Raw genomic sequence first — 19,774 nt, 5'->3', positions numbered from 1 at the left:
AGTCTCTCAAAGGATTTGTACCCAGAACACTGCATTCATATTAAATATATACTAACTGTAGACAGATTATTTGCACATTCTTGGAAAATTATTGCTATCCATTCATATGGACTAAGCCACACTTATGTTGGACAAATTTAGTACAATGACTAAACATTCATAAATTAAAGCAAAACTACTACAAAAGTTTATTATCTCATGAATTTATTCAAACTATGAGAAACCAATGACAGAACTAGGAATATATTCATTCCCTGTGATAAGGATTATAAAAGAATTAAAAAACTAAGTTTTCTGTCAAAAAACAAGTAAAAAAGCAGATACATACATCATCTTTAAGCAGCAAAATTCAGTGCTTTCAGTAGAAAAAAAAAAAAAAAAAAAAAAAGGAGGGCAAAATAAAACAAAACAAACCCAACCACCCCACAACTATTTACCTAAGCAACACTGGCAGTTCTCCTCAACGGGACATATTGGTCTGCAACTCCACGATTTTCAAATGTGAACGACTTGTATTACGTTGGTTTAAAAAAAAAAAAAAATCCCATCTGGCATAACAACCAACCAAATTACATTCTTACTAAATTTGTAACGCTCCTGTCTCCTTACCTGCTGGTGTCGGGTGCTAGGGAAGGTGTACTGGACAGAGTGAGTAGGGTAACGACTCTGTTCTGTGCTGAATGCTCCTTGGTTAGGAGGGTAGCCTGAACTTGACATTATCAGAGAAGAAGTCTTCACAAAGCTGTGAGATCAAGACCGGTAAGCAATCATGTTTCTAGGAAACCGCCTAAAGGAAAAAAGATCACTGATAAGCACTGAAGTACCAGATGTACTCACAATACATTACAGCCATAGTCACCTAAGCAAAACAACCATTACCAGTAAAAGCTTTTTCCTGATGTATTTATTTAATAGGTTACTCTAGTCTGAAACATGTTAACGGGTCTTAAATGGGCTCAAAATGAGACATGTCAGCATTGTCTACACAAAGATTTGAGGATTATATTGTCGGAATACATCATTTTTACCAGTTACCAGTTGAATTAGGAGGATTTTAAAAGAAAAGTAGGTCACTTTTAACATTTATTTAAAGGTCGTAATAGTCTATAGATGGACTCTTTATTTGCAGTAAATTTCTCTAGCAGAACATGAAGTTCACTTTTGTTTCTTCTGCAGTTTTTGGGCTCTATGAAGTGTTCCATACTTTCAGATCCAGGTTAGGGGTGCTTTACTCAATGCCACCTATAGTTCATTAAACCACAGTGTATTAGTCAAGCCCTAAAATATTATTACCATCTAACAGCAGCTTTACAGAAGTAGGTAGTAAAAAAGGTGGTCGCAAAGAAAAAAACCACAACTGTTTCAATTGACAGCATAGTTTGTCTCATATAGGATGCCAGAAACTGAATACACTATGAAGCCTTAAAACAGTCCTGCTTAGTTGACATTCAATGACTGCTTTGCCTCTATTGTCTTCCCCAGCTACAGATTAACAGCAAAAACTGAAGTGCACACTGATCTGAGGAAGATTTTAAAACCTGAAAAAAATCCAGTCGAGTTCACTAATAAAGTCTGAGCATCTATGAAGCTGTGTATAGTTTCAGGTGCTGAAGATCAGAAGACACTGATTAAACACTGCACCCATCAGTGCTTTGAGCAGGTAAATTATGACTCTAACCAAAAGAGCAGGACATACGTATTTTTTAAACACAATACATTTCTCTCTGGTAGCTCAAAAGATGTAATGCTTGGAGCCTATATATTAAATATAGAATTCTATCAGACCTGTAGCAAATTCTCAACCTTTGGTCCAGAGCCTAGCAGACATATCAGACCTTCAAATAAAGTAACTGTTGATCCCTGCCTAGATGGCTTCATTTCAAAGCGCATTAAGCGGCAGCCTTTCGCAAACATCACGTGTAAAGTTATACTTCTGAACTACATTTTCCATTAACAGTCAATAGACAAAATTCAGCTCAGGAAAGGATCAGACACAGCAAGCTACACAAACAGATCTTGAAGTTTATCTGACATATTTTATCATTCCTGATCTGGTTGGGGTTTTTTCCCCTCACCTATCCATCAAACAAAGCAAGCTTTACATGTTGGGCTATCAGGATAATGAGACAAATTTAGATTCACCTCTTAAACCTGATTTTCAGATATGAAAAATCAAAGAAAAAAAAAGTTTCTCTTTCAAAGCAATGCTACAGATCACGGTGTGCTTTATAGTACCTACGTATCTATTATAGTACCTATAATTCATATCCAAGTGACAAGTTCTAACACAGAATTCTTCACCATTAACATTTATTGTGCTTCATCATTCATACTGCATTCATTGGAGTACATCTTTTCCAGCTATGTGATGGTTTAATACATCTGAGTCATATACTTTCCATCTAATCAAGAAACAGTGTCACAAAGCAAGCAGTTTTAGCTAATATACATTGTGACAGTTGCAAGCTATAGTACTTGAACACTCACATGTATTCCTAAATCCAAGCCACAGTGAAAAGAGAACCTTTGATTTTTCTCTCTCAATTTCTGTGGAAGTCAATGTAAAACTATGCCATATAGCTAACTGTCAGCTCAATTAAATGTTTACTACTGCAATAACTACTCCATCACAACATTTATTATTAAATAAACAACTGGCTCCAGGTGTAAGGATGCTCAAACAGTTTAAGGTTACAAAAGTACAAATCTTGGTTTGATGAATTTCTGATGTCTGAACTTGTGCTACCAGCTCCATATGCAGTCTTCATAAATATGTGGAAAATTACTAACTGGATTTTATATATATGCACATCTGCTACACCTTAAAAACTTTAGTGAGGAATAAAGACGGTAATGCTGGATCTGATCAAAGCTCCTTTAGCCCAATATGCTGCAACTGACAATGGCCAGCAGCAGGCATTTAGGGAGCACATGCCAATATTTTCCCAGCAAACTCCCCAGTCTTCTAGTGGCTCCCCAAGACACAGCCTGTGGCTCAGGGATTCCTTGAGTCACAGCCTTTCTGTTTAAGATTTCTTAATGGCTTTCTCTCTTCCATTGGTTTGTCCAGCTGTTTTATGAACTGGTATAAACTCTCAGCACTCACAACTGCTTGTTGCAAGAACTTCTACAGTTTAGTGGCATTTCTCATAAGAAACCATCAGCTTTTGTTCACTCTGGACCTGCTACCCTCCCTTGACAGTTCTATTTTTCACATCAGAACAGACAAAACCCCTCTTTCATATTCTTTTTCTCCTCATTGTGCAAGTGATTCTGTAGACTTCTATAATATTCCTTCAGCTGTATCTTCTCTATGCTGAAGAATCCTAGTCTACTTGCCTGTTCCTTGTCAACCACTTGCAAACTTTCTCTAGCTCTGTGATACCCCTTCTGAGGCACAGGGAGCCAGAAATGTACACCAGATTCTGGGAAAGTTCAATAAATACTCATCCTGTTCTTATTCTCTTCCCTGACATGCTGACCACAGGCAGGTAGATCTGAAGAATTTGAGGATACAGAAGGGATCAAGAAAGCAACCACTTGATCACCACACACAAATATAGGCCAACTGCTGCACGATTCAAGGTTCTTTCTATTTTCTCTCTGTCAAGCTGCATCTTCTCCTGATTTCCTCAATATTCGGTCCAGCCTGCAAGCTGATCATTAACACAGGTGCTGAAAGTTCAATCCACACTCACTTTGTATGATGCTATAGAGGTTATTTCTCCATACAGATTGTTAGGTTTGTGTTACGACTGTTAAGTCTTGAAATCTTCATTGATATAAGAAACTTTCACAACCAACAGCAATGAGAGGTCCTGACCATCTCTCCAGATTCTGTGCTAGACACAGAAAGATGAAGGAGAGGAGGGAGGCATGGTGCACAAGCATGAACATCCTTCATCCATCCAACAACGTTAACTCAAACTCTCTATCTCATAACCTACAAGTTTTACATAATACATAGGAAAACATCCAGTCTCATGGACCTCCTACTGAGAGCTACAATCATGTTCATAGCACCATAATAATTTTTTTTTAAAGTGAAACAAAGAAGAGTTGCCAATGGATGAAGGCAACAAAACAGCATTAGAGGTTATAATTGCAGTCAATAAGAGAGGTGGGAAGTGAAGAGAGGGAAAAAAAAAGAAAAAATAAGTTATCATTGGTGGGGGTGCATTCTTCTTCCTCCCCAAGGGAACTGACACAACAGCAGGAAGAGATAAGGGCAGTAACAGTAGAGGAAAATACATGGTTACATACAGGCAATTACACAATGGAGAGGGAACTAAAGGATAGGGATTCTGCACAGGATCTCATTTCTTTCAAGACAAAATCAGCACTGTAGTACAACAACATGTAAAATGACACTGAAGTACAATTTTGTCACCCTCTCACCCTCCTTTTCTCATTACAGACATTTAAATGTCCCTGCATGCTCTTCTAATTTGACCTCTCCACATACCCTGCAGACCCCATCTTATCTCCCAGTCTCCTATAGTATGAGCTTGTTTACACACTCTGCCATATTGTGTATGTGTGTGTAGTTTTTGCCAATATTTGCCAGTAGAACTACCACCAACATTCTGCTCATCTCTCCTTTACTACTTCAATTCTGCAATTGTGGATGTAAGTACTTGACTTTAGCTTTTATGTCTCTGCAGGCAACCTTATGACCTTTCATCTAAAAGCATCTGACTCTCTCCTCAGCATCTGCTCACATATATCCAGTGGACACAGATGATTCTTCACCAATCTATTTCTTGGTCAGTGAGGGCAATGCCAGCTTCCTGCTGTAAGCTCTCCAAGTCCCATACATCCAGATTATGTTTAAATACAGCTGTCCTTTTGCATAAAATTTTAACTGTATGTGTAGATTGTAAACAGCCTCATTCAGGCTTTCCTCACTGCTGTATCCTTCCATTAGTCATGACAAACTTCATCTTGCTCTACTCAAATCCAAACAGAATCCTCCTTTAAAGGTCCTCGCTATCAACTCTCTGCCTCTCTGATCCTTCCACTGGTTCCCTCTTCTCTGCCAGAACAGAGGCTGCTCATCTTCAATTTTAGCATCCTTGACAAATTACAATACAAGAAAACAGCTTCCAACTCTGCTCAGTCAATGACAGCAAGATTCTATTCTTCAGATGAGTATTTTCATACGTTTTCATGTTATTCTGCAAATTTCAGAGGTTTCTCATATAAACATTTGCAAGACCTGTCACAGACTTTGGAATTCTGCCTTAAATGTCTTACAAAGTGGGGTCATGAATACTTTCATACAGCTGCCAACCAGGCTGGCAAATTGTCTGTATCACAGAACACTGACAATTAGAAGGGGCAGAAAGAAATATTTCTTGGTTTGTACTTCAGAATCCAGTCCATTCTGCTATAGTGTCCCACTTCACTGACATTCCCAGACTCTGTGGCAAAACATAGAGAAGGGATGGGGAAACCCAATAGTGTCAAATGGATAATATTTAAAAAAAAAAAAAAAAAATTACAGGAAAAGCAGGAGCAAAGAGTCGAAAAAGAAACAAGAAACTGTTAAGTCTGAAGATACTCTTTTCACTGCTTTTTCTCAGCGAGGTAACAGTTTCAGGAACCATGAAGAGATACTCGGCCCTGTGTTACTTTGAGTTTCTCAGGCAATAACGATGTTTATTTCTAAAGGTATAATGATATTTTTCTCTTTGGCCAGCTCAGACTACTGAACAGATCTGATTCAGACTTCCCCTTAAAAGCTACTGTTTGCACTTACATTTGTCATATGCAGAGAATTCTGAATAAGTTAAAAATCATTTAGAACTGGATATTATAATGGCAACAGTCATAGTGTAATTTCAGATTTGGTTTCTATGAGGCAATACTAATTTGAACAATATCTCTTGATCTCCAGATCTCAAAATGCTTCAGTAAAAAGCAGAAGTACATACTATCTTCAGTAGACACATGGGAAAATGAGTCACAGAAAGGTTAAGAGATCTATCGAAGACTACCCAGGAAATACTCAGTGACTGAATCAGAAATAAGATTCAAGTCTTGCATCACTGTAAGCAGGCAAAAGCTAGCACTGCCCGAGAAAAGCGGTTCTTCACTTGGGAAAATACAGCAGGCTAAAAACTGTGACTATTTTTAGCAGGCCAGTTCCCCAAAACCGTTCAACGCATAGCCACACAAATGTTTACGCCAGCAGAAGGGAAAGGGTCAAGAGGCCAGACGACGGCAGAGTCACCTACTCGCTGTTTGTGGAGCCACGGCCCCGACTGCTGGAGTAGCCCGTCTCTTACTCTTCCGTTCACCTTCATGGACAAAAGACCAGTCGCATGGGTAGACTCAATTTTTCTTCACATATACTAAACAAGCTAACACTTTTGCATTTAGAGTAATTTTCATGCCATCTTGAAGTACTTAACCAACATTTGCTAATTAAATTTCACAACCTTTTGGGAATTTTCCTCATCTTGTTTTTGAGCAAACTACGTGTGATATAAATAGTGCAAAGAATTAGATTACAGTCATATAAGGCTTAAATCGAGTTGGAGGATTTTGTTTTTAAAATCAGCAGCCTTAGAAAATTGAGCTCTGATGTAACTAGCCTATGGCAGAACAAGGAAGTCTCTGCCTTACGCAGGGGATCTACAGTGAATCACAAAATTAATTCAGAGATATTTATTCAAAGTTTACTCTGGCGAGAAAATGAAGGGACTGTTTCAGCGGTGGTGAGAAAGGCTTTATCCAAAGTGTGATGACAATACTTGTGAATAATTCTTTCTCTGCTTTCGCTTTATAAAAGGTAATGAAACAATCTCATGGAAAAAAACAAGCCAAAACAGGCCATATTTAAGGACCAACCTATTAAACCACAGTAACTAGATTTCATGAGCTACAGACCTGGGTCTGTACCTTCAAGACACAATGTTCCAACTCACATACAACAGCACACTGTTACAAGTTAAGAGTCACGTAAGTAAAACCATTCAAGCATAGTGCTAGATTTGCAAAACTTCCTAGTAGTATTGTTATTTTGTCAGATAATCATAAATCTGTTCAAACACTCAAGCAAAAACATCAAATTTGCATTTTGAGGATAAGCCATGCACAAGAAAATACTAACACGTACATTTCTGGCAGATTTCTAAAAATAGCTTAATGGGTTCAAGCTCCATGTAAAAAGTTATTTATTCAAACTAATAGACACAGTAAAAGGCTAAGTATTACTTACCATCTAAAAGTCCAATGCTCAGAACATTAACAGTACCATTACAAGCTAGGACTGACTTAGCAGTCTAGAAGTCTTAACTAAAAAAGTACTAGACACTTGAAGAACAGTTACTAGTCCTTCAGTCACTGCCTTAACATCCAAGTATCAGCATAGTCCTATGATAGTTATTCAGAAAAACAACGAGAAAATTTGGTGACAAAGAAGTTTAGGTTCAAACTGATTTATGTTAGCCCTTCAAGACTGATTATACAAAGTTCTGCAAAGTACTGTGGAATGGGACGGGATGGTAAGTGAGAAAATTAGCTACAGGATCATTAGACAAAGCAATCCTAAAAGATACAGGGTTTTTATTCAAGAACCTACCAGAAGGTTGATTCCTGAGCAGAGTTAAGATGATTTTGTGCTTTAAAAGAAGAACCGAAGGAAGTGTATTCCAGCTGCAATATCCAAGCTTAGAGGCATGCTTCTAAGTATGAAATTCTGTTGGGCATACCCCCCAAAAAGATAAAAGATTCTTTGCACACTACAAGCAAAAAATATTAATAGGTCAACACTGAAATTAAAGACAATTTAAGTAACAGCTATTTAAACACGTTCCAGAATACTGTGCTTCCCATTTTTGCAGAACACAGACACCATCCTCAAAGTTCAGGACATCTTCCACACTTTCTTTAATCATTTTCCACTCAGTTTTATGTTGCAGAATACTCTGAAGCTCACAGTCAAAGCATACGTGCATGTGTTGTTAGAATGATTAGAAAAAAATGAACCTATTTTCTCCAAGTTGAGAACAAATAACTGCAGAGCTTTCCATGACAATTCTGCGTGTGCAAATGTCTTTCCTTCTTCTGTGACAGACATTTAAAATATACCATGAATTCCTGAGAATTTCATCTCATGTAGTTGCACTCCCTCTACTCACAGGGTTATTGACGTAAAAATTGCTATTTCTATCCCTGCTAGAAACACAGTAAAAAAATTAACATCTATAAGGCTGTTTTACTAGTAACACTAAATAACATTCTCTCCATTAATTATTACTGTTATATGAATCAGGCCATAAATACAGCAGTGGGGGTATTTGAAAAAAGATGCTAAGAAAGGTCAAATTCAGATATTTGGTTTTTTCTCACACCCTGAAAATTCCACTAGCATAAAATATTGTCTTATTTCTGAATGTCCAAAGCATTAACTCACAATTATGCTATACAGTGTCTGACAGTCTCCATGACACAGAAGCATTCTATATTTTAATTTAGCCAATTACAGAAGTGACAGAAGTCAAGAAGCGTTACAGCTGTCAATTCAAGATGTCACATTTACTCTGTACTAGCAAGACTTTCCCATCTACAACAATATAGCTAAAGAATTCAAACATTTAAATTCAAATTTTAATAGAAAAAGATTCTCCATTAACAGACTACCAATTCCTTAAAGTACTTAAGAAATAGCTTTTGGAACATTAAATATTAAGCATTAACAGAGTACTTCAAAACCATTTTTGTTGCCATTCCAAAAGGTGAATATCGGTTACATACTTGCATATGCAATTTACAACGAAACTGTTGCCAAATCTCAGGATCACATTGTTATACTTCATCTTTAAATAACAGTTTCTCTCTCTCTCTCCTGCTAGGTAACTACAAATACAAATAGAATTTGTGCTCTTACCAAAATGGGGTCGATCAAATTCAGCTGACAAGATACTCTTCTCCAGGAAATTCTATTTTAATCTCTCCTGTAATTTATGAGCTTAAAGAAAAGTTGCTAAGACATAATATCAAGACCCAGGCTATACACAACTTTGCTATTATATGGGGGATCATAACAGGAAAAGCTAAGACTACATTAACATCTTAGGAAGTTTCTAATCACCTACCCACTTGCCTCACCAAAAAAAAAAAGAGGGCTGATGAGCACATAAATTTCAAATGACAAATTTTCAGCATCCGCTCAACAGTTCACACTCTTAACACACTGGAGTACAGAGAATCCCTGAGCAAAGAAACCTCTCCTGAGTTTTATCGAGGAAGAGCACTTACTGATTGTGAAGGAGTCTATCCAGCTCTCTTCTGCCACAGAGGATCACAGTAACACCAAAACTATCCAAAAGATTTAGCAGGAAGTCCTCCATCCAGAAATGGAAATTAAGGATGTAGATATTTCCTTGACTAAAAGTACTACTGAGCAATGATTTAAACCAAAGAAGGGTACAAACCTTACAAGGTTTTCTGGTTTTAAAAGTATATCACAGAAAAGCAGATAGCTTATTTCCTAAAGACATTTAAAACATATTCGTTTTCCCAGCAATACCAGATTCTTGTTCCTGGTTGTTCCAATATAGCAAACAGCATGCAGTTAATGTACACCACAAAAAATTTTCATGAGCCAAAGACCAGAAACCAAATCTATAGAATTGAATGTCCAAAACAAACCCTACAAAGTCCAAACTCCGCACAGATAAGGTCTCTCATTCACAAGGGGAGACATTTTTTTCTGAGATAACTGCAGCAGTTCCCAAACCCCAAACATCTACCTTACCCCTTTTGAAGGACTCCATCCCTGCCACAGGGTTAATTCAACTGGTTATGAAACATCAACTGAAGCATTCAAACTTCACCCACAAAACTATCAGGTGAAACAGAAACCAACCCAAGCATCCTCCAACATAGCAGTTTGTAGCATGCAAGAGGTTCAAGAAATGCTATGCAAACAGCAATGATAAGAACTATGTCAACCTTCCTTGGCAAGTCATCCTCACTCACGAGTCAGTGTCCAACAACACACTGAGGTTTACTCAGATTGACCTCTTTCCTCCCATTTCACCTATGATTTAGAAATAATCATGATGATCTCGAACTTCATACATATCACACACTATACATAAAATATTATCTCAAAAGAACAATTTTTGCTTCTCTTGGAGTGAGGCATAAGCACTTTAAAAACAGCTACTGCACACAAATTTATTCCTCCACTGTTAATCAGTCTGCAGGTAAAACTGCTTTTAACGTCATACAATGTACAAGAAATTATGTGGTCACAGTTTTAAGTTTCCAGCCTCTTCTCGTAGTTCGTTCATTATCAAAAGCGTATCTGTAGTGGCAGCTTTTTTAAAGCAGCTTTGGTTTGAAAAAGGAAATATAACTTGACTAATCCATACTGACTAAACTCATAGTTCCACAAACTATGATGCATTATAAGAGAAACCACAAAGAGGGGTTCAGAACAAACCAAGTATCAGCCTCATCACTCTCCTTGGTTGACTATGCTCAGATAAAATCAAATCTAGATTTTAGCTAAAAACACAATAAGGTTAAAATAAGAAAATGTTTTTACTGTACCTAAAAGCCATGCCTAGTTCTATTCAGATACTCCACAGGAAATGCACCAGGGTCTTATTGTGACTACATTTATGATTAAGTTTGAGACGTTCTACTTCACAGGGAATGCAACAATATATAAAAAGATAACTCCAATTGAGACTCACACAACAGCCCCTTCTTGGTCACAGAAAAAGGCAAAGAATGGAAGGTATCTTGAACTATGAATTATATAAGTAAAAGTTTGTATCTGTGAAAAAAACTCAACTCAAACCACGTAACTTCAAGGTTCTAGATATGCGTAACTCTGATCTTTGAGACCATGGTGAAACATCAGCACCTATACAAATAATGGCTTTAATGGAACAGATGAGTGACCACATTTATTAAGAAAGGTTTTCAAAATAACATTCCAAGAAAGCCAAGCCATGAAATTAGCTGATGATATGGAAGAATTCCCACCTTCCAGACACCCCTTCTCTGTCAATACAGCATTTCAAGCTAGCATAAAACCAGAAACAAGCATTGAAGAATATGAACCTGAGACAAAACTCTATAGCGGATAACCAAGTAGCTACAATTTTTCTTATTTAAACTAATTCCTCTTTTTTTTTCCAAAAGAACACCCTACTATTAATGAGATGAAGAGTACAGCTGAACTGTAATAATGTACCTCTCTAGTTTGCCAAACAGCACTTGAACTTGTAATGAAATTACACGGGCTTAACTTTCTAACACTGACAAACAGGACAGGAAGCAATAGGTTTCCTAGATGATTTATATTCACGTTTGTTAGACATCTTCCTTGAAACATGAATGTATTTTAATTCATTTAGGAGAGCATCTGCTTTTCAAAGCAGCCCCGGGTTCTGCCAAGGAAGCCCACCAGTAACAGCCCAGTAGATGTTTCACGTGGAGCGTGGGGCCTGGGCTCTGCAGCCAGGGAACACTACTGTGGCTGTTTTCAACTCTCGACGGGACCAGCATGCCGCTGACTTCATGAAGACTACAAAGAGAATTAGCCGAATGCACTTTCCATGCAGCACAGCATAAGGCACAAGGAACGTATGGCACAAAAGGAGATGCCATACATTCACAAGAGGAGGTATTAAAAGAAACACCGTATTAATCTAACCATATTTTATACTTTACCTCATCCTTTTTCATTTCTAGGTATTCTTTCCCTCACCATCTTTGTGAATGTATTTTCATTTTCAGTTTTACCCAAGACTAGTTACATGCACAGAATTTTAAAATCCTGGTCAACAGTTTGTCCAGATAATCTTCTGCATAAAAATTTCAATTCTGAATTTTTTACTGCCGAGAGTTACGAACAATAGGATTTTTCAGAGATGGCTGATGCATCTTTGTACCAATAGAATATCTTAATTTTGCAATACCCTTTGTAATCATAAGCAGGTGAAGTCACTGACTTCAAAACCACATAGACCAACATCCTCCTCAAGCATGAAGGAAAAAACTGCATATCAAATCAGTCTGGGAGTGGCAACATTACACATGTGGTTTAGATGTGAAGCTATTCAAGGACATAGAAATCTCTCTTAGGATACTGGAAGGAAACATAGCTCCAAGGTAAGTCTGAGCTTTCTGCGTGCATACCAACTCACTAAAGCTCCAGTAGGTCCAGACTGTGGTAGTCATTTAACAGATGGTGGATAAACACGGAACTAGCACGGAAGAGGAAGGGAAAATCACAAAACATCATTACTAGATGGAGAATCATTGAAGGAGAGAGAAACTAAAATGGAAGATACGTTCAGCTCATTCCTGGCTATTTGCATAATTTAGAAATAGCACAACATAAATATTTACAGACAGCAGTCCTGCATAGGTCAGAATTTTTATCTGGAACACTTACAGTAGAGAGACAAGGTAACACATACTGTTAATAGTACGTCATCTGAAACATGGATTCAGATTTGACTAAAGAACATAAATGACTTGGAGAGTTTAAGAGTGGCATCCAGGAAACGTTTGTTTGCATTATGAAACCACTGTCTGGTTACTAGTCTGTTCTCAAGATTATACTGTGTTGCAGTGCACCTGCACAAGGCATAGATCCCTTCTTAACAATTTTAACAATTGTTAAAAATCTTAAGTAGCTATGCACACTAGAACTCCAAATAGTATTTTTGGTCACACAAGAAAACCTCCATTAAAACCATTTTGCAGGCAAGCATAAAAGAAGAGGAATAAAACACTTCACCCAAACTTCGGCTGGCAGCTTTGAAAGAGTAAGTTAAATGCCAATATTAAGAACGTAATACTGGGGGAAAAAAAAATACAGAAGATTTCAGTTACTTTTACACATTTAACAGTAATTGAAGCAGAGTCAATTCCCTGTGAGCATCTCTCACTCATGCTTTAACTGAGAAATGAAATAACTCAGAAGATCCAGTTAGAGAACCACAAGAACTGTGGAAGGAGACTAGATCAGGGAAATTGAAAGGAAGCTTTAATGTCTGGCCCTACTTTTACCACAGTTTTTCAGTTTTCTAGGTCCCTTTAGATCACAACATGTATGCCCAGAAAGAGAACTAAAATAAGTGGCTGTAAGAGACAGCGTGCTTAAAATAAATCATCAAGAGCACAACGCAGAAAAGTGAATATGGTCTGATTTTGTGCATGTAATTTCAATCTGAAGAGTTACTTTTAATTGATTTGTACAGTAATTAACAAGCTAGAGAAAAGTTAACACTTGTAACATCCTCTCCACACATTAAAAAATACACATTATAACTCTCAGACAATTCCAAAATGCTGCCCCTTCCTGTGTTTCAGTAATGTTTAGATAGTTTAGTGACCAATATTAAAGAGTATATTTCAAATAGGGAAATTATACTGGACATAAAGCACAACTGAACTTTTTTTTCCTTAGCAGCCCATACTATATCAGAGAAAAGCTAAGTCAAGAAAAAATTAACCATGCTTTCGCAAAAAGGGGCACTGTATTTGGCTTGTTTCCTCTGAACTTTTGAATCCTTGGGATAAGCACGAAGGTCTTTCATCCCCCAACACAAGACACTAGATTTCAGCTAACTAGAAATCCACTTCAAATGTTACATACTTCCTTTCCAAATGTCAAAACTGTTTAGTTAATCAGGAATAACAACACTCTGCAGAATAAAATTCCGGTGCAAAATTGCAACAGATCTGCATGGTCCTCATGTGCAGTGACACAATGCTATGTGTCCACTTATTCAGGCACTTATGCTGTGCCTATGGCCATCCTACTTACCACAATACTAACGTTTTTTATAATAGCACCGTTTTTTTCCCCCTCAAATCATACTGCCTAGGATAAAAATCCCCATCTGAGCTCTAGCAGTTCATAACTATAGTGCTATACCTAAAAATACTGCATAACACAAGAACACTGCCACAAAACCAAGTCTTCTGAACTAGATATCCCCTTCTCGTGGTAATAAGCTGTCCTGGGTTTTTTATATTCTTAGGTTACACCAATATTTACAGTCACGAAAAGGTAATACACTTAAGACCGTATCTGTGAAACAAGAAGAAAGAGGGTTTGGAAAATAGATCGTTCAGACTGCCTACTTAGTTGTGCCTGTCTAACAGTACATACGTCCATCTAGAATCTTGTCTAACTGCAACCGACTTGATACCCGCAGTTTTTTAAGTACAGAAAAATCAGTAAGTACAAAGTTCTTTACCATCGTCAGAATAATTCTAGAAAAAGCCACTTCCATTGTGTCCTCCAGCAGCCCAGAGATGACAGAAGCTGGGGATGTTTACAGGTCCTATATGAATAATTCAGCGTCAGCATCAGCAACAACTCCCCACCACTGACAACCTCAACGTGGGGCTGGAGCAGGCGGCCGCGATGCACCTCCAACCCGCGAGCTCTGACATTTTCAGGATCTCACACACTCTTGGCCGAGCGTCCAAGTGGCCGATTTTGAAGAACCGGCCCTTTTTTAATTTTTTTTTTTTTTTTAACTTGTACTCCTCCTACCTACAGGACAGGGATCAACACCCAACACACCGATGCTCTGGGATTTCTCCAAAAACTTCCCTGCAAGGGCCATCTCTCAGGGCCACCCCCACCCCCGTTCCCTCCGGACCTTCCTGCACACAAATGGAGAAAAAACCCCGCGGGCACCGGGCACCCCCCAACCCCAGCCCACACCTGATCCGCCCACCTCCTCCACCCCCGGCGGCTCCCCCAAGGACACCCCCCCCTGGCTCCAGCGCCCTCCCCCCGGGGACGAGAGCGGCTGTCTCCCCGGTGAGGAGGGAGGAGGAAGGGATGGCCAGGGCCCCCGCCTCTTCCCCCTCCTCTTCCCCCTCCTCCTCCTCCTCCTCACAGCGGAGGCGCTAGGCCCCGCTGCCTCACCGGGCCGCGCCGCCCCCCCGCGTCGCCCCGCCGGGCCCCCTGCCCTTACCGACGGCGCGGCGCTGAGGCGGCCCGGGCGGCAGGCTCTGGCGGGGCTGAACGGTCGCGGCGTCTCACCTCAACCTCAGCGCCACCGCCACCGCCATCTTGCCTCCCCTCCCCCGGCTCGGTGGGCTCCGCCCCCTCTTGCCAGGTCCTGGCAGCTACTGAACAAACGGCGGCGCCGCGGCTCGGTGCTTTCTACCGGCCGCAGGGGCTCGCCCCTGCCTCCCGCCGTACTCGTGCTCTGCGCTGCGCCGGCGGCGCCAACCCGCCAGAAACGGCGGGCGGACCCGGCGGTGCGAAGGCGGCCGCTATGCTCCTTCCAGGACCCTGTGGCCGGTGCGGCGGGGAAGGGTTCCCTCCCCCTCCCCACTGAGGGGACTCGCGGGAGGGGGGGGCGGCGGCCGCCATGAGGCGAGCGGGTCCTGTCACCGCCGGCAGCCCCGGGCGCTGCTGAGGGGCCCGGCCCCTCTCCCGGGGATGCTACAGACCGGAGGGGTGGGAGCGCGGAAGACCCGCAGCGCCTGGGTCTCCCCCGCCGCACGCCGGGCGAATCGCTATCAATTTACAATAACTGATAACGGGCCCCGCGCGGGGGGCACCCGCGGAACCGGCCGGCCGCGGCCGTGCCGATGAATGGGGCTTCTGGAGCCGCGGGCAGGCGGGAGCCCGTCCCGGGCCCGGAGCATCGACCGAAGGGCGGCCGGGCCCTTCCCGCCCCCCGGGCTGCGGCACCTCGCCGGGGCCCCGGCGGAGTCCCGCACTGTCGCTAACGTCGTGCTTCTGCCTCTAGCGACGAATGACTTCTGGAAAACGTGAGAGAGGTTTAAAATCTCAAATGTCTTTTTATTCCTCCCCCCCGCCCCCCGAATGAAGAGTATGTAAATCGTTCCCTGCTTTTTCAATAAGGTGTTTCAAATCTGCATAGCGTTTTACCAGCACATATTTAACTCCAGAGGTGCTGAGATCACAAATGACTCTCTTATCACGTTTACTATGGGGAAAAAAAGAAAAAAGAGATACCATTAGGCAAGATTAAATTACCTCGTTGTTACATTTTCTATTAAATACGAGTAACGCATCCCACATTTGCAGGAAGTGTGCCCACACAATTATTTATACAGGCTAATAAAGCAGGGGCTCACCCTGTGGCAAACAGGATTACTTATAAAACCTGTATTGTGCCAAGTAGGTAGTTATTAGAGTAGCTGAGTTCCACTCTGTTAAAGTGCTACATTAAGGTGACACGACACATCTCCAGGCTGAAGTGTTTTCAGTCTTTAATCCCCACACATGCCAATGACTACCTCTATTCAACTTGGAAGTTAAAGGTGTCCAAATAAAAGTCTGCGAAGACAAGTCAGGCACACATCTTGCAAGGTCTTAGCTGCTCTTCAGATACTGAATTCCTCTGAACTGTTTTCCCCATTTTATTCTTTAAATCTACCCAGCTAACGCACTCCACCACTGCTGACTTAATACACTTGTCTTCCATATTGCCCGCTTGTCTTGAAAAGCAGTTTCCAAGCCATCGTGTATCCAATTGCCTTCTGCATGTTTATTTTACTACTTCCTGTCTCCTTTTGCTCTGCAACCTTCTCCAGGGGTTGACTTCATTTCTAAGACGCATCCAAACTGTTTTTTTTTTCCCTTGCAGCCACACTCGGGATAGCCAGATCTGCAGAGAGCAGAGCGCGCCTGAAGATAAGCTTCTCTTGCCCTGCTTTTGAGGTTTCCCTTACCCCGCGTCTCTTCCACAGTAGCACAGCGCAGGGATAAAGGGTACTATACTACACGCTGAAAAGCTCAACTTTTGTCACTATTAGGTACCATTTCTTAACGTACCAGCAGGGTCAGCCGGCGCGCTGCAGCGCCCAGGCACGACAGCTCTTCCTCGGGGACCAAACCCCGCCCGCGGGGCCCCGCTCCCGGCCTGGGACCCTGCCGGGCCTGGCGAGCGGGCGGCCTCCCGGTGCGCCCTGCCTCCCGGGCAGCCCTGCAGAAGCAGAGCCGGGGCACGTTTCCGCGACAGCGGCCGAGCGGCCCCGCCCCGAGGCGGGGAAAAGCGGGGAGGAGGGGGGGGAACAACCCTTTCGTGCCCCGGAACCTTCGTGCCGCCCGTGGCGTTTCCCGGCGGAGCGGCGCGGCGCGGCGCGGCGCCGGTCGCCATGGCAGCGGGGCCGTGGGGCTGGGGGCCGGCGGCCCTGGCGCTGCTGCTGGCGCTGCTGCTCGGGGGCGCGCGCCGCCTGCGGCGCCGTTACGCGGCCGACGGGGCTCGCGCCGCCCCGAGGGGAAGGGCGGCGGCGGCGGCGGCGCGCGCGGATGGCGCCCGCGCGTTGCTGGTGACGGCGCACCCCGATGACGAAGCCATGTTCTTCGCTCCCACGGTGCTCGGCTTGGCCAGGGCCGGCGCCCGAGCCGCGGTGCTGTGCTGCTCCGCAGGTGAGGGGGGACGCGCCGGGAACGGCGGGACACCCACCCCCACACACACCCACCCTCCCACCCTGAGGTGCCACCGCGGCCGCCCATAGACACCGGGCTTCCCGCCCGTGACGTCATGGGGAGGCCGCCATGATGTCCTCCCATGTGTGACGTCACCCCCGGGCTCTGACGAAGTGCCAGGGCCTCGGCGGGCAGTAGCCGAGCCACGGGGCGACCCCCGCTCAGCTGTGACACTGCCTGTGACATCACCATCATGTCACGCGTAATGCCATTGCTGTGCTGAGCCTCGGGGCCCTCTAGGCCCGAGCTGCCCTGGCAGCCTGGCACCGCTGTGCTGAGCCTCGGGGCCCTCTAGGCCCGAGCTGCCCTGGCAGCCTGGCACCGCTGTGCTGAGCCTCGGGGCCCTCTAGGCCCGAGCTGCCCTGGCAGCCTGGCACCGCTGTGCTGAGCCTCGGGGCCCTCTAGGCCTGACCTGCCCTGGCAGCCTGGCACCGCTGTGCTGAGCCTCGGGGCCCTCTAGGCCCGAGCTGCCCTGGCAGCCTGGCACTGCTGTGGAATACTCCTGCAGTGGAGGAGGTGTCAGTGTGACTGGTGTCAATCTGCAGTATGAGGTCACGGCGCACTGTCAGAGCACCCCAGCTTTGCTCAAAATGTTACTTTCTGCAGCATTTCAGCAGCTGCGATAGGTAGCGAAATCTCTTTCTGTATTCAAACCTTGCACAGAGGTTTCACAATCCTGTTGCAGCACTGAGGTACTTTCAAACTGTGCGGAAGCAGCAGTTTTAAAAAGGTGCTGTTTAGCACAGCCTTTTGTCATAATTCTGTCATCTCGTAGAGGACTGCCTTGTATGATCCAGTTTTAATGCCATAATGATATATTTGCTGTAACACATCTAAAAATAACAGTTGTGTAACGATCTAATCATGGAAAAATAGGCCTGAAGGGAACCTGAGGTCATGTCCATCAGTCGATCTGAAGGCAGCATCAATGTGTCTTCATTTGCTGCAGATAAATGTCAAGTTTGTTCTTCAAAACCTCCAGGGAGGTTCCTCAGCCTGTGCGGTCTGTGTCAGTGCTGCATTAGCTTTTCTTCAAATTACTTTTTCCTGAATCACTGGTGTAATTTAAGCTTGGTTTTGTTTTTTTTTTCCTATCTGCCATGAACACGGAAATCAGAGTATCCCTTTGTAGCAACCTCTTCCATATTTTAAGACTGTTATCTGCCTCTTCTGTCTTATCTTCTCCAGACTCAACAACATTATTTCTTGAGATTTGTCATAGATTATTTTTTCTAAACCTCTGATCATTCTCATTGCTCTCCTTTGGGCTCTTCCAGTTGGTTCACATCTTTTTTGAAGTGCAGTGATCAAAAACTGGAAGCATTACTGCTGCTGAGGCCTTTCTGGGGCTGAATAGAATGGAAAGCTTCTCACCAGCTCCACTGTTTGACCGGGACAAGAATTTTTCACAGCGTGTGACACTCTTTATCTTGTGTTCTTCTTGTGATGTACTGAAGTTCTGCAGAATTGATACCTCATCAGTTAGCACATTGTTCCGGTTTTTGTGCATAAAAAACAATCTCATTTGAATCAATCTTTCAGACCATACTGTTATACTGGAAGTCATGAGCCTGTGGTGAAGACTAAAGATACTGTGTTTTGTGTTTGTTGAGAGGAGTATCTTAGGCTACAGACATTTACATCTTACACTGAGAGCTACTTACATTTGGGAAAAGGGCCCTCTGTGTTTTTGAAAGCTGCAGCTAGTTCAGTGCCAACTTTTTTGTTCTTTGTTTGCAAAGCTTTCTGTTATAACAGACTATCTAGGTGAGAAGGCAGGGATTAAGCTATTGTTGAAGTCCGGTGGTGTAATGGCTTTACTGATCACTCTATACCTCCCATTCAAGATTTAGTGCAGAGCTTTCAGTTGTCTTTGCTGAGGGACAAAGGTCTGTGGATCCCATTTGGCTTTTTCACAGCTATGGAGAGATTACTGAAGTGCAACTCTGCCATTTCGGTTTTGGGGACTAATACACTCTTGCTATTAGAGAACTTTCCAAAAAAGTGTTGCGTTTCTGTTTATTTTGTTAAAATTCTTTTTTTCTTTGCTCCTGATTCAGTGACATGAAACGTTGTGTTTGACACTGCCTTCTGTGTACTCTCTTGCATGTCTTTGTAACAGAACTAGCAGGCCGTACAGGAGAGTACATTCACTGAGCTAATAGATTTTTTCTGTGCCTCTTACTAGTCTTTTGGGCGATTCAGATGTTCATCCTCTCATTGTTTATATGATTGATGATGACAAGTGAGTTGATCAAAGACTGCAAATTGTAATGCTGAGGCAAAATCATTGCCTAGAAACTG

At 42.6% G+C, this 19,774-nt stretch overlaps 2 protein-coding genes across 4 annotated transcripts in view; one reads left to right on the top strand and one right to left on the bottom strand.

Moving 5' to 3' along the window:
- Positions 1-15,089, bottom strand: part of NCOR1 (nuclear receptor corepressor 1) — a 71,586-nt gene extending 56,497 nt beyond the window's left edge. For 2 of the 3 annotated variants that reach the window (XM_074923202.1, XM_074923204.1), the window contains exons 1-2: positions 14,976-15,089; positions 610-787 (exon numbers count right to left, since the gene is read on the bottom strand). In XM_074923202.1, coding sequence (XP_074779303.1) covers positions 610-717 — 108 coding nt within the window. In that variant the 5' untranslated portion in view covers positions 718-787; positions 14,976-15,089. Of the gene's footprint in view, positions 1-609; positions 788-14,243; positions 14,331-14,975 lie in introns of all 3 variants that reach the window. The other variant, XM_074923203.1, reaches the window with a different exon arrangement.
- A 2,047-nt stretch (positions 15,090-17,136) lies between these two features.
- Positions 17,137-19,774, top strand: part of PIGL (phosphatidylinositol glycan anchor biosynthesis class L) — a 61,870-nt gene continuing 59,232 nt past the window's right edge. The window contains exon 1 of the mRNA XM_074922517.1: positions 17,137-17,410. Within this exon, the coding sequence (XP_074778618.1) occupies positions 17,137-17,410 (274 nt within the window). The remainder of the gene's footprint in view (positions 17,411-19,774) is intronic.

This window comes from Athene noctua, chromosome 19, assembly GCF_965140245.1.
Source record: "Athene noctua chromosome 19, bAthNoc1.hap1.1, whole genome shotgun sequence".
Lineage (NCBI taxonomy): Eukaryota > Metazoa > Chordata > Aves > Strigiformes > Strigidae > Athene > Athene noctua.
The sequence above is the reverse complement of the archived record's forward strand: the minus strand, read 5'-3'. Positions and strand labels throughout refer to the sequence as shown.